This window comes from Temnothorax americanus, unplaced genomic scaffold, assembly GCF_048541705.1.
Source record: "Temnothorax americanus isolate GAGA-0224 unplaced genomic scaffold, ASM4854170v1 Scaffold28, whole genome shotgun sequence".
NCBI classification, from domain to species: Eukaryota; Metazoa; Arthropoda; class Insecta; order Hymenoptera; family Formicidae; genus Temnothorax; species Temnothorax americanus.
In genome coordinates, this window is record NW_027509421.1 from 2442267 (window position 1) to 2464219 (window position 21953).

The window sequence follows — 21953 nt, forward strand, 5'->3', positions numbered from 1 at the left end:
GCCTGGAAGCGTCAGCTACTCAAATATTTACAATTTTAATCGGCTTCATCATTATCATGCATGTATTAAAAATAGAATACACATATATATAACACAGAAACTATAAATAGAGGAGATTTAGTTTTGGCTTCACTCGGTCACATATCGCCACGGTGGAGCATACTCAGTCTCGCATAGCCAAGCTTCCTGTGATTCAGGTAACTTACAAGGTAAGTTCAATATTTCCAATCGATTTCAATGCCTAGCCGAGACGATAGAATTTCTTGAGAGAGAGAGAGAGAGAGAGAGAGAGAGAGAGAGAGAGAGAGAGAGAGAGAGGAGGAGCAGACAGTACAGTTAAATAACGAACATGTGAGTAGAAGATTATTTGATCGTGACGCGGCATCGGTAGCAAATTTAGAAGAGCCTAATATAGAAAACCACCACCAATTTACTTAGCTTCAAAAATTAATGACTATGCTGAATTCGCGAATCAGCTAAAACAAAGTGTTGGCAAAAATTTCCATCTAAAGTTTCTAGGCAATCAAATTAAGGTTTAGTTTTTCAAACTCAACGATTATATTGGATTTAAAAATTTTGCGATTGATAAACAGTATACGTTTGTTGAAATTAAAACTAGAAACGCAGTGTACTATTTAAATTTAACAGTTTAATCATTCAATCGATATATCAGTCTTACAGAGAACAATGTAACAGATATGACTCTACGTGTAAATGTTAATATCTCATAACTCATACATTAAATCAGTATTGAGCAACACAATAAATATTTGTAATAAACACATAGTACTTACATATCTATTATTAAGGACTTATCTGAATTATTGGATTAACTCTATCGACCGCGTGATGAGCTCACCGGGATCCGCCGTAGAAAAGGGAAGATCATTCCGTTGCTATGTACGATATTCAGACGATCGATTTTTACGTACAATCAAAATACAACTTCAACTAAATGCAACTTCAAGAACTAAATGAGATTTACCGACCAACAACGTTTCATACATATATTCACTCCCAGAAGATAAGACTTTTACAGTCACTCTAAAAAGTCTTCCAAATATTCCAAACTTAACAGTTTCAAACTAAAACTAAAAAAACTTGGTATAGAAGTCAACTCTTGCTCCTAGCTAAATGATGAAAATAGCACATACGCGACTTATAAGATCAACTTGTGTGCTAAATTCTCACTCACTCAACTTAGAAAAATATGTTATTTGTTCCACTCGAGAACATATTGGGATAAGTTTATCAATCGCAAGATTATATGCTACCGATGCTACCAGGCATTTAGTCATACTTCCTCCAACTGTGTTACAAAAGACCTAGATGTGTTAAATGCGCAGAAAATCACCTCACGTCAGACTGTAAGAAAGATATTAATTCTCCGGCAAAATGCTGTAATTGCTCAGGGGAGCACCCTGCGAGCTAACACGAAGTGCCAGTCATATATAAAATTTCTAGAAAAACGGACGGCATCCCGTCCGACTCGCTCGGCTTTACATGAAATAAATAAAAACTTGCATGATAATTCTGTTAAAATTTATCTTGCTGGTCACGATGTCCCTTTGTTAGTCAAATCAACCGCCTCAGCGAACAAACATGTTTATACACCTCCCAAAACATACGCTGAGGCCTTGAAAAACTCCAACGAACAAAACAATATAAATGACTTTGCACATTCCAGTGACATAGCTGACTTTAACAGCTTAATATACGAAATTAGAAAGCTAAGTCAAATCGTGAATATTAAATCAATGTGCAATATTATACGAGAACTTAACAAAAAGTTAAAGTTAGCTACGTGTATCGATGGTCTCAGTAAGTTACAGATGTTCGTTGAGGCACGTGATCTGATAAATTAAAAATGATTCCTTCCTCCTCTCCTCTAAAGATTTGCTTATGGAATGCCACTAGCATTAACAATAAAGAATTGGAATTTAATCACTTTATTTGCTCTAACAATATTGATATAGCCCTCTTGTTACGGAAACTTGGCTGCATCCTAGCACTAAAATAAATTTTTCCGGTTTTGACATAATACGATTGGATGCTACCCGTGTTAAAGCGGGAGGAGTTGCAATTATAATAAATAAATCCCTTGGCTCTCACACTCTTCCTATACTAGACGTAGATGGTTGCGAAATTTTGATGATATAGTTGCTGTCTGGCATAAATCTAACTCTAGGTGTTACGTACATCTCTCCGAGCGTCAAATTCGAGTTAAATAAATTGGACGTAATCTTTAAAAACAAGTACGGTAAAATTTTAATCGGTGGAGACTTTAACGCCAAGCATCGTTGTTGGAACAATTTTAGTAATGATACTAGAGGCATCAATCTTTTAAACTATATAAAATAAGAACAATCTCAATATTATGCACAGTGCTACTTTTATTCACACAAGGCGCCCCGTAGGCGTCCTTCCAATATCGATCTGTTTCTTACTAAAAATCTGAATTGTGACTTTACGTGTGTAACAGCAAACAAGCTTTTTTCCAATTACCTTCCTATTCTGTTAAACCTGGAAAAAAAAATTAAGAGGAATTTAAAACAATATCAACTGAGAAGATTTTACGATTGCTACAAGCAAGTGGAGAATTAGACATGGCCTGCAAAATCAGGAATCGATAGATTGATCGATAGAGATGCAAACACATAATTTTAATCATGTAACGTCAGACCCTATACAGTTGCTTCAGAAATTAACAAGCTTATAGCGCTACTATCGCTATATATATATATATATATATATATATATATATATATATAGTTTTTATGTTTTTTGCTATAATACAATTTCAAATTTGTTTTTTACTCTGCCAAGTTTAGAGTTAATTTAATAACAAAGGCTTCCTATAATTAACACAACGATCGTCGTCGTAAATTTAGCCCAGTAAAGTGACTCGAAATTTGTCGATCTTGAGGAAATAATACTGACTGGGCTGAAACTTTGTAAACAGGCTTGTTTTAGGGTACTATTCAACATATTAAAAGTCCCCACGTGTAGACGCTACGTTGCGGGAAGGGGAGGGTCTAAAAGGTCTCAAAAATCAGTTTTTCGCAAGTAACTCGGAAAATATCAACTTTACAAAAATTTATGTAGATATAAAAATTGTAGCTTACAAAATTCCGCACAATTTCGTTTTTTATTCAAGTCTGTACGACCAAATGGAGCAGAGATAGAATTTTTTTCAAAATTTGAAGGAAATAATACTGACTAGGCTAAAACTTTGTAAACAGGCTTGTTTTATGGTACTATTTAACATATATATATATATATATATATATATATATATTATATCCGATATGTGGATCACACGTACGTGGATATTTAATGGACATCCCTGGTGGTTATTTGTGATAGATATGGATATTTTTATATTTAATAGATATCTATTAAATATCCCCACCATAGATATATATATATGGACTTATATGAATATGTAGATCTCCAGTGAATATCTATTAAATGTTATGCTCTGTGTGGGGTATGATTCTTAAAGCATACAATTATGATCATGATAATCCCCTCATTGGTAATACGGGCAATTACAACACAAAAGAAATTCCTCTTACTATCAGGTGTAAACTTCCCAAGCATTTCTTAGATCCGGTGTGACACGCACATATCTCCTCAAGTCTTTGTTCTCTTTTCCTTCCCCCTCGTTCTATCAATTATATTATTAACAACTATCAACTATGGGTTTTTTGCAAGTTTTTCCTCAATCTGCTCACTCGGAAATTAAACGTTTTTTCCATAAATTACTTTGTTATGTACATTACTAATTATATATATTTTATGCAGGTAATAGGATTGTTCCTGGGCACTGCAGAAAAATACATTGGACCTAAAAAAAAACGTCCTCACTCTTGAGTGTTTCACTTGCCACGGTGCTTCCATTTCCTATTGGTTCGTATATGTAATATTAAATTGTATTTGATTATTTTTTAATTTTACATTTATGTCTGTTTTTTTTTTTTTTTCAAAAAATAAATAATGACATTTGTTGTAGAATTTGTCTGTTTCGAAAAAATAAAGATACTATGAATCGACCGAACTTATATATCAGCGTCGATGCTGAAGAAGAAATCGTAATCTCTGGTATTGCTGGCCGATTTCCTAATAGCGACAATTTAAAAGAATTTCAAGAAAATCTTTTTAACAAGGCGGATCTTGGTTCGAGCGATCATGGACGGTGGAATAGCTGTAATAATTTCTGTTTTATATGACCTCATTTTCGCATTTTATGGACTGATGGGTGATTTAATTTACTTCTCTTGTCGTTGAAGTTCTCTGACTGTCATTTCTATTTTGATTATATTATAAACTATGATATTATAAGGATAGGCTAAGAGCCTTCGTAGAAAGAAATTATTTTGATTCAGTTGTCACCGCTGAAAATCTGACTATTCAAAACAAAGCCGAAATTTCCGATGTATAATTATATATTAGTTATTATAACGTTAACTTACGCTAACGTACGCTTTGTCAACCGCATTGTACTCTGTCAAAGCCTTCTTTTACTTGTTACTTTTTAATATATTTATTTCTTATACAGCTTATAATATACCCCATCGAATTGGTAAAGTCAACAATATCGAGAAATTTGATTCAGAATTTTTCAATATACCCGCAACAGAAGCTCATATAATGGACCCTATGACTAGAATGTTACTCGAGCATACTTATGAAGCAATTATCGATGCGGGTGTAAACCCAAAAGAATTACGGGGAACAAAAACGAGTGTTCTTACAGCAATTTCTCAGTCAGAGACTCGAGCATATTTTTCTTTTAAGAGTTCTGAGGTGTGATATTTTGAATTATCATATATAAAACACAATTAATAGAAATTTATTTAAAGAAATGATAATTATATGTGTCAAATTTTTGTGACAAATATGGAAATCTGTTTCCTTAGTATGTAAAGTTTAGAAAAATTATATACAACAGTTTTTAATAATTTTACAAATAAATTTGGCTTGTTATTTATATATTTCAATATTTCCAATATATTTACAAACATGTATTGTGATTATAGTTAGCTAGTTTACCTATGACTGGATGCAACGTTTCTTTCGTGGCAAATACAATTTCTTACTGGTTGGGCATTACTGGACAATCGCATAATATTGATACTGCATGTAGTTCAAGTATCTCTGCTATAGTGAAAGCTTACGAGCAGATTCGATCCGGAAATTGCGATGCTGCCATTATCGCTTCCGCCAGTTTATGTCTCAGTCCTTTCGTCCAAATGCAATTTTGCAATCTAGGTATGTATTTATTATATCTTATTATATTGTATGTTACGTCATAAAAATTATTAATTATTAAGGTTTTATTTGTCCGTTTGAAGATAATGAAAAGTTCGAGTGGATTTGATTTCAACAAAAGAAACTTTATTAGGGTAACTCCGGTATTTACGCCGCGCGGGGATTTATGCCGCAGAAGTAAGAAAAATTTCTATTTTTGAATTTCGAAGTATAGGTTTCAATGGAAAATCCATACGAATAAACCGGGCTAAAATATGTAAAATAAAAATATAAATAAAACTTTTGCGAATCATTTACCGCGTTGGTTCTTAGTTAGCCCGGTTTATTCGTATGGATTTTCTATTTTTGATTGGAATGAAGATATTTGCTCGCAATCACTCTGTTATATGCCTTTATTTATGCTATATTAGTATTGTGTTGTAATGTCAGTTCTTTAACTGTTAATCCTTTGAGACTACACTGGGTGGCGACTACCCCACAAAAATTCAGGGCCCAATATTTTTAAGATTTAAGCTTTATAATCAGTGTTCCTCTACCCAGGATCTCTTGTTTGAGTCCTTCTCTTGAAGATCCGTGCAGTAGAAAGGTTTTAAGCTATGTCAGTTATGTTTGGCAAACATTTGAAAATTATTATTGGGATAGTGACCACTCAGGTGTGACCTTGATATATATTTTTTATCGCGATCAAAAATTACAACATTTTTGTTCATCGAGCACATTTCAAGTTCTGCACCATACATTTTTGAACAACACTCTATTTTTGAACAACATAACCGTAAAGCACTTCACTATTACTCCTACAAGTTCCTTAAGAAGAGCATGTATATAATATTTTTGAAAGCATTTTCGTAAGAAATTTTTGAAGATGTGAACAATTAGATATATACCAATAAAGCAAAAAGTTTAAACAAAGAAAATGAAACAAAACACAAAATATTATCAAAATAAAGATATTTAACCGGTAGACCAAATCAAATTGTACGACAAGCTATATGCGTGATTGATGTAACTCTATTAAATATTCTCGAACAGTATAGAACAATTACATTATTTCGTTCGGATGCATTAGCACAAATATTTCTTTTTGTACTGTCTCCTGTGAAATCAACAAACTCTTGTTGTTGTGTGTGAATTATATTAAGATTATGTTATTATTTTACGTTTTTGTTTATTCAATAACGTGCTCTGTGAAACAATTGCACTCTTTGTCTGTAATGTTCAATAAGCCCATGCTTCCTTTCTATCCTTACATTTAGAGATTGAATCGAAGCTTGAAGAACTTTATTTAATAACATGAATTAATTTCCTTCTAGGGGTTCTATCTTCTGATGGTTATTGTAAACCCTTTGACGAGGAAGGCGCCGGATATATGCGTGGCGAAACGATCGCGGTAGTATACCTGCAAAAGGCAAAAAATGCAAGAAGAATATATGCGACCATCGTACACGGTAAAATAAATTGCGATGGTTTTAAAGAAGAAGGTATTACCTTTCCATCGGTCGAAAAGCAAAAAATATTGTTGGACGAATTTTATGAGGAATGTGAGATCTCACCTAATGAGTTATCTTACATGGAGGCTCATGCAACTGCTACTCTTGTCGGTGATCCCATAGAAGTTATGTCTATTGACCAGTCTTTATGCGCTAAAAGAAACACTCCTTTATTGATGGGCTCGGTAAAATCGAATATTGGGCATTCCGAACCCGCCAGTGGCCTTTGTCAAATCGCAAAGGTAACATTTGTAATAAAATGATTTAACACTGACTTTGCTTAAAATGTGATTACAACAATTTATATTTTTTTATATTGTTACAATTATAATACATATATGTATATAATACATTTATGTAAAATAATTACTATAATTACTGCTATTAAAAAAAATGTGATTTTTTAAAGGTATTATTAGCGATGGAAACTGGTATAATTACGCCTACTATACACTTCAAGCGTCCGCGAAAAGAGTTAACTGCTATTATCGAAGGAAGAATAAAGATCGTCACTGAACCAACAGAATGGGAAGGTGGTTATGTAGGTATCAATGCTTTTGGATTTGGAGGAGCTAATAGCCACATATTATTAAAATCAAATCCTAAACAAAAAATCAGCAATGCAGCTTTGAATGATGACTTACCTAGACTTGTAGCTGTGTCTGGACGTACGGAAGAAGCAGTTAAAATCATCTTAGATGATGTAAGCAAAGATTATATATAATGGCTTATTTCATTTATTTTAGAAATAATTTTTGACATTAGTCTTTTGTATTATCATATAAATATAACAAATATAACAATTAAATATACACACGTATATTTATATATAGTGTCTAAAAAGATATTTGCGTACATAATCGCTTTCGAAATTATTTCGTACAAAAAAAAGTCAATGTATTAAATATATATTTATTTAATATATTAAGTAATAACACAATGCATTTTTAATAATTGTTAAAATAAAACATTGCAGAATAAGATAGTATTATTGTCCTTTTTTGTGTAAAATTATTCCAAGAATTATAAAATGTACATTTTTGTTACTGAATGCAGGTGCGGAATCGATCAACAGATGCAGAATTTATATCCTTATTACATCATATTCATAATGATAATATAGAAGGTCACCTTTACAGAGGGTACATGATAACTGAGTCTAAAATATTTCATAATACAATTAGTAAAATAGAACATACTTCATATGCGAAAAGACCAATTTGTTTTATATTTTCTGGACTAGGATCTCAATGGTTTGGAATGAGTAAGTAAATATATTATTATAAAATATTTTAAATGTATATTTTCAACAAAGAAAAATTTTAAGTTATAGGATACGGAGCATTCCATGCCAACTCAACCAATGATTGTCTCTGACCATTTTTGATTTGGCCAAAATTTTTTTGTGTTTTTGTACTGAATGAAAGTAGCTTCCATGATTTTTTTTAAAAATTTGATTCGCATCAAATAACTTAGGATAAATTATGGATAGCCAATCCTCAAAACCGATCCTCAAAAAATTTAAATTCGAAAAACCAATTTTTCACCCCTTTCTTCCAAGATGGCGGCCGAAGCACACTACGGGGGAGGTCAAAAACTTAGTATGTCATTACTGACACCCAAATAAAGAGATTAAAATTTTTTGCAGCTTTGTCCTAATTAGTTGATTTTTAAATGTAGTTGCCGACTGGACTATTTACCTATAGATCGAAATTTCAGGATTGCTGTCTATAAATTTATCAAATTTTTTGATAGCCATCGGTAAAGTCTATCTTATTTTTAAAGAATTATTTTCGAAAAAAAAAAAAGAAAAAGTCCTTTAAAAAATCGAAGTTATTGGAATCCCATTTTCTTATACGTCTTAAAAATTTCAAAATTAAGTCTAGAATTTTTGAGATTTTTTTGAAAAAAATCAAAATGGTTGCACTGCGAAAAACAAACATTTTTTACTTAAATCCTAAAGAAAACAGTCATATTGACCATTAAACATTTTTTCGATATTTTCTTCAAAAAGAGTACAGTGAAAAACGAAAAGAAAGACCACCTTATTTTTTATAATATCTTTTTTCTTCTTAAAGTTACAGGCATTTGAAATTTTCCAAATTTTAAACTGCATTTTTTTTTTAAATCTATAACTTAAGTATGAGTAGAGATAAAAACCTAAAAAAAATCATGGAAGCTACTTTCATTCAGTATAAAAACACAAAAAAAAATTTCGGCCAAATCAAAAATGGTCGGGGACAATCATTGGTTGAGTTGGTATGGAAATGCTCCATATATAAGTATACAGAACATATAAATATGGAGAGTTACGATCACGATCATAACATATTCTTATCTAGTATGTTATCAAACTTATAATAATATATACATAAAAGTTTGATTTATATATTACTTATTATTTATTAAGAACTTAATTTATTACAGTTAACAAATAAAATTAAATTTTATCCTACAACCAATATTACAATATTAGAAGAGGCTAGAGTTTCTTACGTACTCTTACCGATAACTAAAAAAATCTAATTATTATCTAAATACGCAGATGCATGTACATATCTGTATATTGAAATTTAGAAACTGTATATTAAAATTTTAATAGGTCGCGCTCTAATGAAATTCCCAGTGTTTGCCAAAGCCATCCAGAAATGCGATACCATTTTAAAACCTTATGGCATACTACTTACAAATATTTTAACAAGTGATAATAAAAATATTTTTGATAATATCATTAATTTTTTATTGAGTCTTATTGAACTACAGGTAAGAAAAAAAACTCTTTGTTTGGCCTTCATAAATTATACTATATATATATCATATATTATAAACATAATTTAAAAAAAATTATTTCATAATTACTTCATAATTCTAATCTTTATTTAAAACAAATGGGAAGCTATTTTTTCTATATATATCGCAGATTGGATTAGTAGATCTTTTAACATCTATTGATGTAGTCCCCGATTTTATAATCGGTCACTCCATTGGTGAACTAATCTGTGGATATGCCGATGGATGTTTAACGGCCGAAGAAACGATTCTGTCGGCATATTTCATCGGTTTAGCCCTTCACGAGTCGAAAATAATTAATGGCTCCATGGCTGAAATTAACCTCGACCTTGAAACCTTAAAAGTTATGTGTCCTTCGGATATCGATATAGCTTGTTTCAATACTTCTTCTAATTTTATTGTAAGCGGACCAACGAATTCTATAAAAACATTCCTCACCAAATTGCAGGTATATATATTAATGGTTATAAACAATATAATCTTTCTTCTATCTAGTTACTTTAATTGTTTTGTTAAAACAAGCAATTAATAATACTTATGATTTTATTCATTCTTTTAGGCAAATAGTATATCGATAAAAGAAATTTCTTGTGGTTATATACCTTTCCATAGTCGTTACATCAAACCTGCTGTAGCCAAGTCTGAAGAATACTTGAACCAAACATTACCACAAAAAAAGTTTTATAGCTCAAAGTGGCTGACAACATCCTCTCACGAGTACTCCAATACTATACCTTTATGTTCAAAACATTATACAAATCACTTGATGTCTCCGGTGTTATTCGCAAAGACGATACGTTCAGTTCCAAGAGATACAGTGACGATTGAAATATCTCCTCAGAATATTCTTCAACACATTTTAAACAATTATTTATACTCTACAGTAACAAACGTAGCGCTATATGAACGAACCGAGGATCATAATAATGAGATATTTTTAGAATCAATCGGAAAACTTTATAACGCAGGATTGCAGCCACAGATTGCAAATCTCTATCCAACAGTGGAACTTCCTGTAAGCCGCGGTACCCCAATGATTTCTCCTCTCATAAGGTATGCATATTTTTCGTTTAGGCACAAATGGATAAATTATTGAAAAACAAACATTTTCATAAATTTTGAAATATTTAGGTAAAATATAGTCAAAAGAGAACATCATGTTCAATATAATATCGAATTTGAACTTTGAACTCTTTTTCGAACTTGGTTAGTTTTATCATCTAATTTCAAAATCACATCTCTTTATTTTGAAGACATTCTATCACCTTACTTATCTCAAAGATAAATGTATTCTTATGCACATGTTAATCCTTTTATGCCTATTACATAGAGCAGATAACAGTGATATTTTAGAATCTGAGCTTCAATTTTACATCATATCTTGAATTGAGTAATTTCTACAATTAATTCGTTTACACGAAGATTAAATAATAATTTTTAATGACGTTTGCAGATGGGATCATTCAGAAGATTTTTATGTAATACAAAAACATATAAAAAAATTAATTGGCAAAAGAGAAATGGTTGTCAATATTAGTACAATTGAAGAAGAATTTGTGTATTTAACGGGCCATGTCGTTAATGAAAAAAATTTATTTCCTGCTATGGGATATCTTTTTTATATCTGGCAAATGATCACATCGATAAAAAACCAAGAATATACCAATACACCAGTTGTATTTGAAGACGTTAATTTTAAGCGTGCTACAGTACTATCACAGAAAAATAAGATTGAATTAACTCTCTCGATCCAAGAAGGTAATATTATTACGTAAACAATTAATTTTCTAGCGTGAGTTTTTTATTTTTTAATTAGATTTTAAAACTTATGCTACTTTAATGGCGCAATATGTAGATACTATAATTAAAATGTAAAAAATATACAAAGAAAATATATGAGAATAACTAATCTTAACGCGGAATCTTCTTTCGTTTCACAAGTCAACTGCTTTTGTAAGGTCCAGCCCCATATCGACATATTTACATTTAACTTTGACTTATTATAACATTATGTTACGTTTAATGAATTTACACCTATATCTAGGTAGCAATAGGTTTGAAATAATGGAAGAAGATAATGCTATTGTTACTGGAATAGTACGAATTCCAACCAATATTGAAAATGAAAAAATATCAGCTAATCTTGCTGAACGTATCGATGATGAGGAAGAAATGTATATAAAAGACATCTATAAGGAATTAAGACTTCGCGGTTATCAATATGCCGGCGCATTTCGTGGATTAAAAAGCGCATCGGTTACTGGATCAAACGGTCATATCGCATGGACATCTAATTGGGTGGCATTTATGGACAGTATGTTACAGATGATGATTTTAGGACAGAATTCAAGAAGCCTTTATGTTCCAACAAGAATTCGCAAACTGACTATCGATCCGAAATATCACACACAGATAATTCAGGATTGTCCAATTGAAGATAGGCGTAAGTAAAATAAGTGATATAATGCGGCCAATTGCCTGACAAATAAATTTCATTCGCTACGTTGCAGAATTCTCTGTTCGTCGTTACAAGTCCTTAGACGCTATAATATCTGGAGGAATAGAAATTCATGGCATTGTGGCTACACCTATACCTCGCCGACAAAAAGTAGTTAATACCGTTCTTGAAGAATACAAATTTGTTGCTCATCGTGATTTAGGTACTATGTCGTTGCAAGATGCAATACGAATGTCGACGCACATTGCACTCGAATGTTGCAATATGATAAATATTAAAATTATCGAATTTGTCGATGATAGTGACAAAGTGATACCAGAAGATTTAAATTCTCTACTTATTAGTGAAATCTTAAATGATTTACCGCAGATTCGACACCACACTAAACTCGTGACGAGTCACGAGAAATTCCCAAATATTTCTTTGCCCGACAACGTTTCTGCAACGGAAATTACTAAGTTATCGAAGGACGAGAATTGTTTGATAGTCCTTGGTTTCGATATTTTGACAAAAAATAGCAAAAAATTATATAAACAGTTGCTGTCTCTGTTAATGCCACAGGGTTTTTTAATGACTTTGGAGAAATCCGGTGCGGTCTACGATTATTCATGCCTGAAAATGTATGAGTTGGATATCATACTGGAAAAACAAATAAATGACAAAAAGCTTTTGTTATTAAGAAAAATGCAAAATATTGCGAGAAACCAGCGGATTGTACATGTGAACAATTACGAATTTTCATGGGTAGATGAACTGAAATCAATCATGAATGTGCAAAACGAGACTGGTACAGATACGGAGATAATTCTCGTCTCGGAAAAAGACTTTGAATGCGGGCTACTCGGTTTTATTAATTGTTTGCGAAAAGAACCAGGCGGCGAAATAATTAAAAGCGTATTTATTCAAGATGACAAAGCGCCTACATTTTCTTTGCAAGAACCATTGTACGCGAAGCAGCTACAGTTGGACCTACCCATCAACGTTATACGTTCCGGTAACGTTTGGGGTTCATACAGGCATTTACCATTACCATCGTTAGAATCAAAACTTGTTCAGAGGGCTTACGTTACGCAGATGGTATGTTAAGATGTTCTATTACAAATTTTATAATAAACAATATTAATTAATGTTTACTTATAACAGGTACAAGGAGATATGAGTACTCTCTGCTGGGTACAGAACAGAATGTCTCGCATTAACCATGAAAATGTCGTTAATGTAACTTATACGTCTATTAATTTTAGAGACATAATGGTAGCTACTGGCAGACTTAATGCTGAAACTATCGCACCGTTTGAACGCGGTAACGACTGTTTCATTGGCTTAGAATTTGTTGGTTTCAATACGCATAAGCAGAGGATAATGGGATTATGTTCACACGGGTAAAATATAGAGTATTAAAATACATATGCGATAGAAAGAACTTTTTGCAATTGACAGTATTAATTTCTATTTTATACGAGTATTATTAATTAGTATTAATAATGTTTTAATTTAATTAAAATAACATAAATTTAATAGTAAATTAAAAATATGCAAGATATACGTTAATTTAAAGTAACGTTTAGATAAATAAATACATTTTCAAAATTTTTATGCATAGAGGAATGACGAACATTCTTGTGGCCGATAAATATCTCAGTTGGATTATACCTGACAAGTGGACAATGGAAGACGCAGCAACGATTCCGTGTGCGTACAGCACATGTTACTATGCTTTATATATAAAAGGTAAAATGAAAAAAGAAGACAAAATCTTAATCTATTCTGGTACTGGAGGCATTGGTCAAGCTGCGATCCATCTTGCGCTTCACGAAGGTTGCGAAGTGTTTACGACAGTTGGAACTGTCGAGAAACGACATTTTATAAGAGAAACGTTTCCCTCCATTCCCGAAGATAATATCGGAAACTCTCGAGATACAAGCTTTGAACAAATGATTATGCAGCGTACAAAAGGTCGTGGGGTGGATATCGTATTGAATTCTTTAGCCGAAGAGAAATTACAAGCATCTGTTCGTTGTTTAGCAATTGGTGGCCGTTTTCTAGAAATTGGAAAATTTGATATGTTTTCCAATAATTCCTTGAATATATCTATCTTTTCTAAAAATATCAGCTTTTATGGAATTTTATTAGACAAATTATTCTATTCAAACGCAGAACAAAAATCAAGGTTGTGGAAAACAATAACAGAAGGTTTAAAAGACGGTGCTATTAAACCACTATGCAGAAGAGTCTTTGAAAGAAATGAAATAGAAGCAGCCTTTAGATATATGGCCGCTGGAAAACATATTGGCAAGGTACAATTATTTTTTAATATACACAGAAATATGTTATTATATGATACAGAATATTTTATCATATCAAATTAGAAACAATTTTTTGTTTTTAATTAATGCTATAAAGGTAGTAATAAATGTAGGTTTATTTAAATAATTAGAGGAAAGTACCCGATTATGAGATATCATATCTATTTTGTGCGCGATGTGATTGCCGGAAGTCTATGGGCAGAATTGAAAAATATAGTAGGTCATTTTGGAGGGAATTTAATAAGCTTTAAAATGCTAAAATGTAAAATTTAATTTAAATATTAATTTTGCTAAAAATTAAAAAAATGTGAAAAATGAGCTTTTGGCAAAATCGCAAAAGTGTGCTCCTAATATGAGAGACCCCGGGAAATCGCTAATAAAGTGCAAAATAGATCAGTATTACTATTAAAAATCTTTATTTAATGTTTCTCAAATACACATGTGATGCAGAAGCATATTTGCGACAATCGTAAACCCACTTATACTCAATATTGTACCTAATCTTCCCTCTCCACCCTTCCCTCTCAAATCAAGGTCAGCACAGTCTTATAAATTCGTATAAACCTTTCCTTAACGTTAATATAGTATTTTCTCTTCTTTTATTACTATACAATAACTTTCATACTCCAGCAACCCAGGAGTATCTCCCTGAGTATCTCATGTTACGAGCACCACGCCTTGCGGTTTCACGATCACCAAATCTAATCTCTACAATTGAGCAACTAAACATATCTCGTATTTTCCTATTAATACGACCTTACTCTATCGCTGCATGCAGAACTTATTGTCAAATATTTATTAATTATATAATAAACAAGGTTTAAAGACTCATATCCATGACACTTGACAACATCCAATTTCACAATTTCTTTCTCTGCAACGACTACACGCACGATCAAACCATAAATTTTTCACTAAATAGGTTTTACCCCAATAGCAATAAGTTCATGATGGAACCAACAGATAGGTAGGGCCAATTAGTTTAGCAGAAACCTTGCTGTCACATATTAGGAGCCTATCTCATAATGGGGGACTTTCCTCTATATTTGACCAAGAAACTTTTTATATTTATATTAATAAATAACGTTAATTATTAATTAATTAAAATTAATAATATAAAATGCAAAACAATATCAATAATAAAATAAAATATAAAATCTTTGTTATTTATAATTTATTACTTTATAGAAAAAACGATTGTTTCTTAATTGCTTATTCGCAGATAATTATTAGAGTTCACAAAGAGGAAGAGCCTTTGGATGCTCCACTACTCGCTCATCCACGATATTATTGTTTGGAGCATAAATGCTACGTTATTTTGGGTGGACTGGGCGGATTTGGTTTAGAGCTAGCTGATTGGTTGACTCTTCGAGGTGCAAAACATTTAATATTAACATCACGAACTGAAATGAGAACTGGTTATCAGCAATCAAGACTAAAACTATGGCGATCTTACGGTGTGGATGTACAGATTGTTACAGTCGATGATAATTTGAAACATGAAGATTGTGAATCCCTATTAAAATTTGCTGAAGAAAGAGCACCAGTGGATGCCATATTTAATCTTGCAGTTGTTTTAAAAGATTGTATATTTCAAAATCAATCACCTAAAACGTTTGAAGATTCATTCAAATCAAAAGCATGGATGACAAAAAAAATGGACGAATTGTCGAGGAAGATCTGTCTGCAACTTCGACATTTTGTCGTTTTTTCCTCCGTGTCGTGTGGAAGAGGAAACGCAGGTCAGACAAATTATGGGATGGCTAATTCCGTAATGGAGAGAATTTGTGAGAAAAGGATGGAAAAAGGATTACACGGTTTAGCGATACAATGGGGTGCCGTTGGTGATGTCGGACTCGTGGCAGATATGCAAGAAGAAAATAAGGAATTGGTTATTGGAGGTACATTGCAACAACGAATATCTTCCTGTTTGAAGACATTAGAAGTATTTCTGTTACAAGATCGACCTGTTGTAAGCAGTATGGTTGTTGCTGAAAAAGCAAAAATTGGCGGATCAATGAATATTTATGAAATAGTTGCTCATATAATGGGTAAGCAGTTTTATGTGCAAAGCTATATATATAAAAAAAAAAAAATACTAAATACATACAATAGCCATGAAATAGAAGTGAAATCAAAATGTTATTTCTATACAATTATTTGTTAAAAAATACGCACATAAAAAAGATAATTATACTGAAAGAGAGCAACCGCACCGATTTTAATAACCTTAACATATGTTGTCAAGGGCGTGATCTTGAATAACTTTTCCTTATAACTTAATCGGCGGTCATTGTTTATTTAAAAAAATTAAGAAAAAATAATGTAACTAAAAAATATAAAACAGTTTATGTCAGTGCTAAGGGAAGTAATTTACTGATATGTGTGTATAGACAGTATACATATGTAGGCGGGGGAGAGGCTACTCCACATGCAGGGGTAGGTGGGGAGTGGACCTCGGTTCGCATGGAAAGTTGAAAACCTGAATTGTACAATGATATACTTTGTTTTGCCCTATAAGCAGGGTGGGGTAGGGTGAACTTCAATGTAATCAAATGTCTGACTCAACCCAATTGTTGTGTAGGTGAGAAACTTTCCACGCGAACCAAGGTCCACCCCCATCCACCCCTGCTTGCGGGGAAGAGGCAGTAGCCCCTCTCCGCCTACACGTGTACTGTCTATACACACATATCAATAAATTACTTCTCTTAGCTAATATATTACTTTATAATACCTAAAAAAAGTAATAAAATTGTGAAACTTTAATTTGCTATATTTATTCTAAATCAATGCTCTCACTTATTTTTTGCGTAGAATTACTCAGAAAGACCCCCTTTTCTTACAACATATTTAAGTGGCGATAAAATGGGTCAGTGCTGACTTTTTATACATATTTACCAAAAAATGTAATAATTTGATTCTTAATGAAAATTTTTGTTGCATATCTAATTTTAAAAGATTAACTCGAATAACATAAAATTGATTTTATTATAAAATTCTTACTTTATTTTATAAAATAGGATTAAAGAACATGAACACAGTGCCACTAAACGTACCACTGGTCGAAATGGGTATGGATTCGATGATGGCAGTTGAAATTAAGCAAACGTTGGAAAGAGAGTTCGATATTTCCTTGACAGCGCAAGACATTAAAACTCTAAATTTTGCTAAACTTCGACAAATGACAATTACAACAGAACAAGGAGAGATACACGATACAAATGAAATTGAGCCGAGTAATGTGGAAGGCTTTGACGTGCTGATCCGAAAAGTGAAAGACGCCGATTTTGTTCCAGATATTATTGTGGAATTTGATACCAAGAAAGAAATTGATCGGGGAAATATTTTTCTTTTACCAGGAATCGAAGGATGTTCAAGCGTATATAAAACTATGGCATTAGGAATTAAATTTTCTGCAACGTGTTTGCAACATGGTATACTTAATATTCCTGATGAAAGTCATTCAGTGATGAAATCAGCCGCTTATTTGCTGCCTGTAAGGAGATTAAATTTAATTAAAATATATATTGTGATTATTTTTAAATAATTTATAGGTATACATATAAGTATTATTTAACAATTAGAGGTACAACTTTCGTATTATACCACAGCTTACACATACATTTATATTTATTTTTTTAGCACATATTAAAGAAAATGGAAGATCAAAGGAAATTTCTAATAGTGGGTTATTCATTTGGATCCTTAATTGCCATTGAATTAGCAAGATTATTAGAAGCTAAAGATTTCTCAGGACGGTTAATATTAATAGACGGAGCTCCCGATCTACTGAAATTTTGGACTAATAAATATTTTAACTGTACTTCGCCAGATGAGTTACAAAATGTGATATTACTTTGTTTATTGGAAATGTACACTATAATTAACAAGGAAAAGGTTAGTAAATAATAAAAAAAACACATTTTAATTTTTTATTGTAAAAGCTATTTATGTAATTTTATATATATAATCTTATATAAATTTAAATAAATTAATAACACATAAAATAATTCATTATAACATAAATATCTTCAGAGATTGTATTTAAATCTTGAAATAGTAAAACAAATTGTTTTACGTTCTGTTTTGTATGTTTGTGTATGTCATGTGATTATATATATATATATATATAAATGATGATAATAGTTTTATATTATAATATTTTTATAACAACAAATTTTATGGTTTAAAAATTTAATAAATTTTTTATATTTGTATTAATAAAACGCATATGTTACTTTGGCACAATTATTATTAATTATATACATTATATACATATACATTATTAATTATAACATTTTCTTATATTTACAGCTTGCGTTAGAGCTGAATAAATGTAACACATGGAACGAAAAATTGAAAATATTTTTCGCTTACTTCCCAAACGAGTTAGATGTATTGACCACTAAAAATAAAAAAAATTTATGTTTCACAGTTTACAATCATATAGTTGCTATACAGGATTATGATATTTTTTTATTACCTCGCCTTAAATCACCTATAACATTGCTAAAACCCACATTTCCAATTGCTTCTTTTACTGAAGAGGATTATGGTCTACATAAGGTAAATTTAATTTGGATACAGATATTTTTGGAATATAAGACTATATAATTTTAAAAGTAATAAGAAGCTTTATAACAAGAAACTTATTTCCAGGTTACCGAAGGTAAAGTGCAAATTCATTATGTGGAAGGTAATCATATCACAATGATGGACAACAAAAAAATTACATCAACTATTAATGAAACATGGATAGAAGATAATAAGATAGAAGATAATCTAATACAATAAAATATAAATATATATATATTTTATTGGGACGTGGTGACATAATATATACCCTGGCGGAAAAATTTCTACAAAATCTAAAAAACTATAAAATATAATTGCCAGAATCTATTAAATTCTACATGAATTTAAGAAGTACTACAAAATCCTACATGAAAATGCTAAAATTGGAACACTTTTGTAAATTTTTGTAGTATTCTACAAGAGAGAGTAAGCAGATGTTTTAATTTTTTAAGATTTTGTTTCTTCTTAAATATTTAAAATTTGTAGATTTTTGTACTATTTTTTATAAATTTTAGTTTTTTATAAAATATACTACTTGCAATAATTTCTTGATTTGAAAACATTGTAATTTGTGGTACTATTTCGTAGATATTTCTACAAAAAAATAACCATTTCTACAAAAAATTAAATATTTCAACAAAAATGTACAAATTTCTATTTCTAGTTAAATTTTGTAGTTATTTATAGAAATTTTTTCCGCCAGGGTGTGTATTGTACAAAAATATTATATACATGATATATATATAATATACCGGGTGTTTCAGAAAGTATGGGACAAACTGTATGGAATGATTAAAAGAATCAATTTTTTAAAGGAAAGTGTGAGTTGCTGCTTTATAAGCGATTTAAACAAGGACATGTAGTTCCTCAAAGTTGCGCCAAAGAACATGGATTTCTTAAGAAAAATTGATTCTTTCGGTGAGATCTACAATCTTCTAAAGCATGTCTTATATTTCTTCTAAAACTGTATAGTGAAATATAAATTTCTTATTTGCCACGTTTGAATGAATACAATATAATATGATTTATATATATATATATATATATATATATATATATATATATGTTATGCATAATATTTTAATATAATATGTATTATGTCTTAATATAGTATACATTTATTATTAAAATACTTTAACAATTATATATATACATATATGAAATATAATATAATTTATACTTTATTCAAATATGGCCATATAATAAATTTAAATCTGATATTATACATATACTTGTTATTTTCTCAGTTAGCAAAATTATATTACTATTTTGTTGAGAAAAAAATTAAAACCATAAAGTGTGTAATATGTGTTTTTAATAATTTTCAAAATAATTGTTTTATTTGACCTGACTGACTTACATTTATTAAATCTTAATTTTCATAATCATTGGTTTTGACCATTGATTTTGATTCTTCATAAGTGCTAATTTAAGTCATAACAAAAACCTATGGCTATTTTACAAAAAATCTTATTCATTATTTATTATATGAAATTGGGCCAAAAAAGTATCATTGATATGGCTATTTTACAAAATAAATTTTAATTCAAAAATTAATAAAATTACCTAGTATATATATATATATATATATATATATAAAAGTAGAAATTATTGTATATTTAAATTATAATTTATCTCTCTCGGAAGAAAGTTATTAAGGTTGAAATAAATTAAGTTGAAAAATACATCTGCCGTTCACAATAATGTCAAAATAAACTGTAACACTCTTCTACAACGTACATTAAATTTAGAAACGCATAATAATTGTAATAAATTAACGTAAGTAATTGTATTATTACCTTTGTTTCGTTAAATAAATAAATTGCATAAAAAATATATCAGAAATGTAAAAAACACGTCAAAGGTATAGATTTCTTTCCATTAGAGTAGATTTTTTCATTATAGTAGATGATTTTTCTTAGATATAATACTTCTACTATTCTGTTTGTTAATATTTGCTAAACACTATATAGAATCAATAGTCATTGTTTTGAAATTATTCACTAACGCACATTAATCTTCCTCTTTCCACATACTTTTTTTCTCTCCATATGTGTTATCTGCCATGATAACCGCTGTCATAATATATCTCCCGACAAAATTAATTGCGAAAATGTTATTCTTTAATTATATGTTTGAATAAAATACAAGGGGTTTGATTGTCCATAATGTTTATTAACAGTACATAACAATTTCTTTTTCTATATGCAAGAGGTCTATAAATACTATAAAAAAATTAGAAATATGAAATATTTATTCTTTGTTTTTAATTAGAAAAATTTTTAAAAACCCTTTCATTTTTGCCCATATAACACATAGAGGTGGGATATGTGTCTATCCATGGATAAAATATACACCTTATAAAAAATTGCAAATAATGTTTATAAATAAGGCAATAAAGTGTCATAATAAGTTATAAAATGTAAAGTGTAAAAGTTTATTAAGGTTTAAGAATGACCCAGTGAGAAAGCTAATATCGAAACGATGTCGAAACGACGTCGAAATTAGCTCGATATCGCTGGCAAGGGTAAAAAAGTCAATGTTTGTTTGAATTTCGACATATTTTCAAGTAACCTTAAATAAACTGGTATGAATGATAGACAGCCACTCCTGTTACTGTTTTGTTCAATTTTACTGTTGTCGACATCGAATTGACGTCGATTCGACGAGTCATTTTTTACTTATTGGAATAATGATTTCGAGTTTTGTTTTTTAGTTTTGCTATTGCACTAAGATCATTCCTTATAATTAACGTTGCTGTCTCGCTGAAATTTAGAAATAAATTGTGCAAATATTGATAAATATTAATGTGTATATTTCTTATTGCGACCAAAAATTACAACATTTTTGTTCATCGAGCATATTTCGGGTTCTGCATATTTTATTTGAACAACACTCTTTTAAGATGTTTCATGAATTTGTACGTGCACATAATTAAATTGGAGATATGAAACTGAATTCATCTGGGTGCCGACCATCCAGGGCTGCGTTCGGAAACGTCACCCAGGTATACACGGGTATAATCCCTTCTTCTTCTAACTCGCTGAGATAGAAAGAGAA

General features: G+C 30.6%; 1 protein-coding gene and 1 long non-coding RNA gene across 4 annotated transcripts in view; one reads left to right on the forward strand and one right to left on the reverse strand.

Annotated features, from left to right (window-relative positions):
• LOC143899657 (uncharacterized) overlaps nucleotides 1-21953 on the reverse strand; it is a 124010-nt gene that overhangs the window by 10434 nt on the left and 91623 nt on the right. The gene's annotated exons all lie outside the window — the stretch shown is intronic.
• On the forward strand, nucleotides 72-20749 carry LOC143899643 (fatty acid synthase-like). Its single transcript, XM_077410057.1, has 21 exons — nucleotides 72-209; nucleotides 3808-3912; nucleotides 4016-4209; nucleotides 4562-4809; nucleotides 5043-5274; nucleotides 6588-7006; nucleotides 7174-7467; nucleotides 7821-8028; nucleotides 9367-9527; nucleotides 9685-10002; nucleotides 10114-10607; nucleotides 11008-11312; nucleotides 11599-11997; nucleotides 12065-13089; nucleotides 13156-13394; nucleotides 13616-14309; nucleotides 15541-16369; nucleotides 17339-17814; nucleotides 17961-18215; nucleotides 18633-18884; nucleotides 18978-20749. Exons 3-21 carry the CDS (start codon nucleotides 4047-4049, stop codon nucleotides 19110-19112), a joined length of 7146 nt encoding a protein of 2381 aa, XP_077266183.1. The 5' UTR covers nucleotides 72-209; nucleotides 3808-3912; nucleotides 4016-4046; the 3' UTR covers nucleotides 19113-20749.

Coding starts and splice junctions, on each gene's coding strand:
- LOC143899643 (XM_077410057.1), top strand. CDS start 4,047: ATGAATCGACCGAACTTATATATCAGCGTCGATGCTGAAGAAGAAATC. Junction 9,528..9,684: donor TGAGTCTTATTGAACTACAG/GTAAGAAAAAAA, acceptor TATATATCGCAG/ATTGGATTAGTAGATCTTTT. Junction 14,310..15,540: donor CTGGAAAACATATTGGCAAG/GTACAATTATTT, acceptor GCTTATTCGCAG/ATAATTATTAGAGTTCACAA.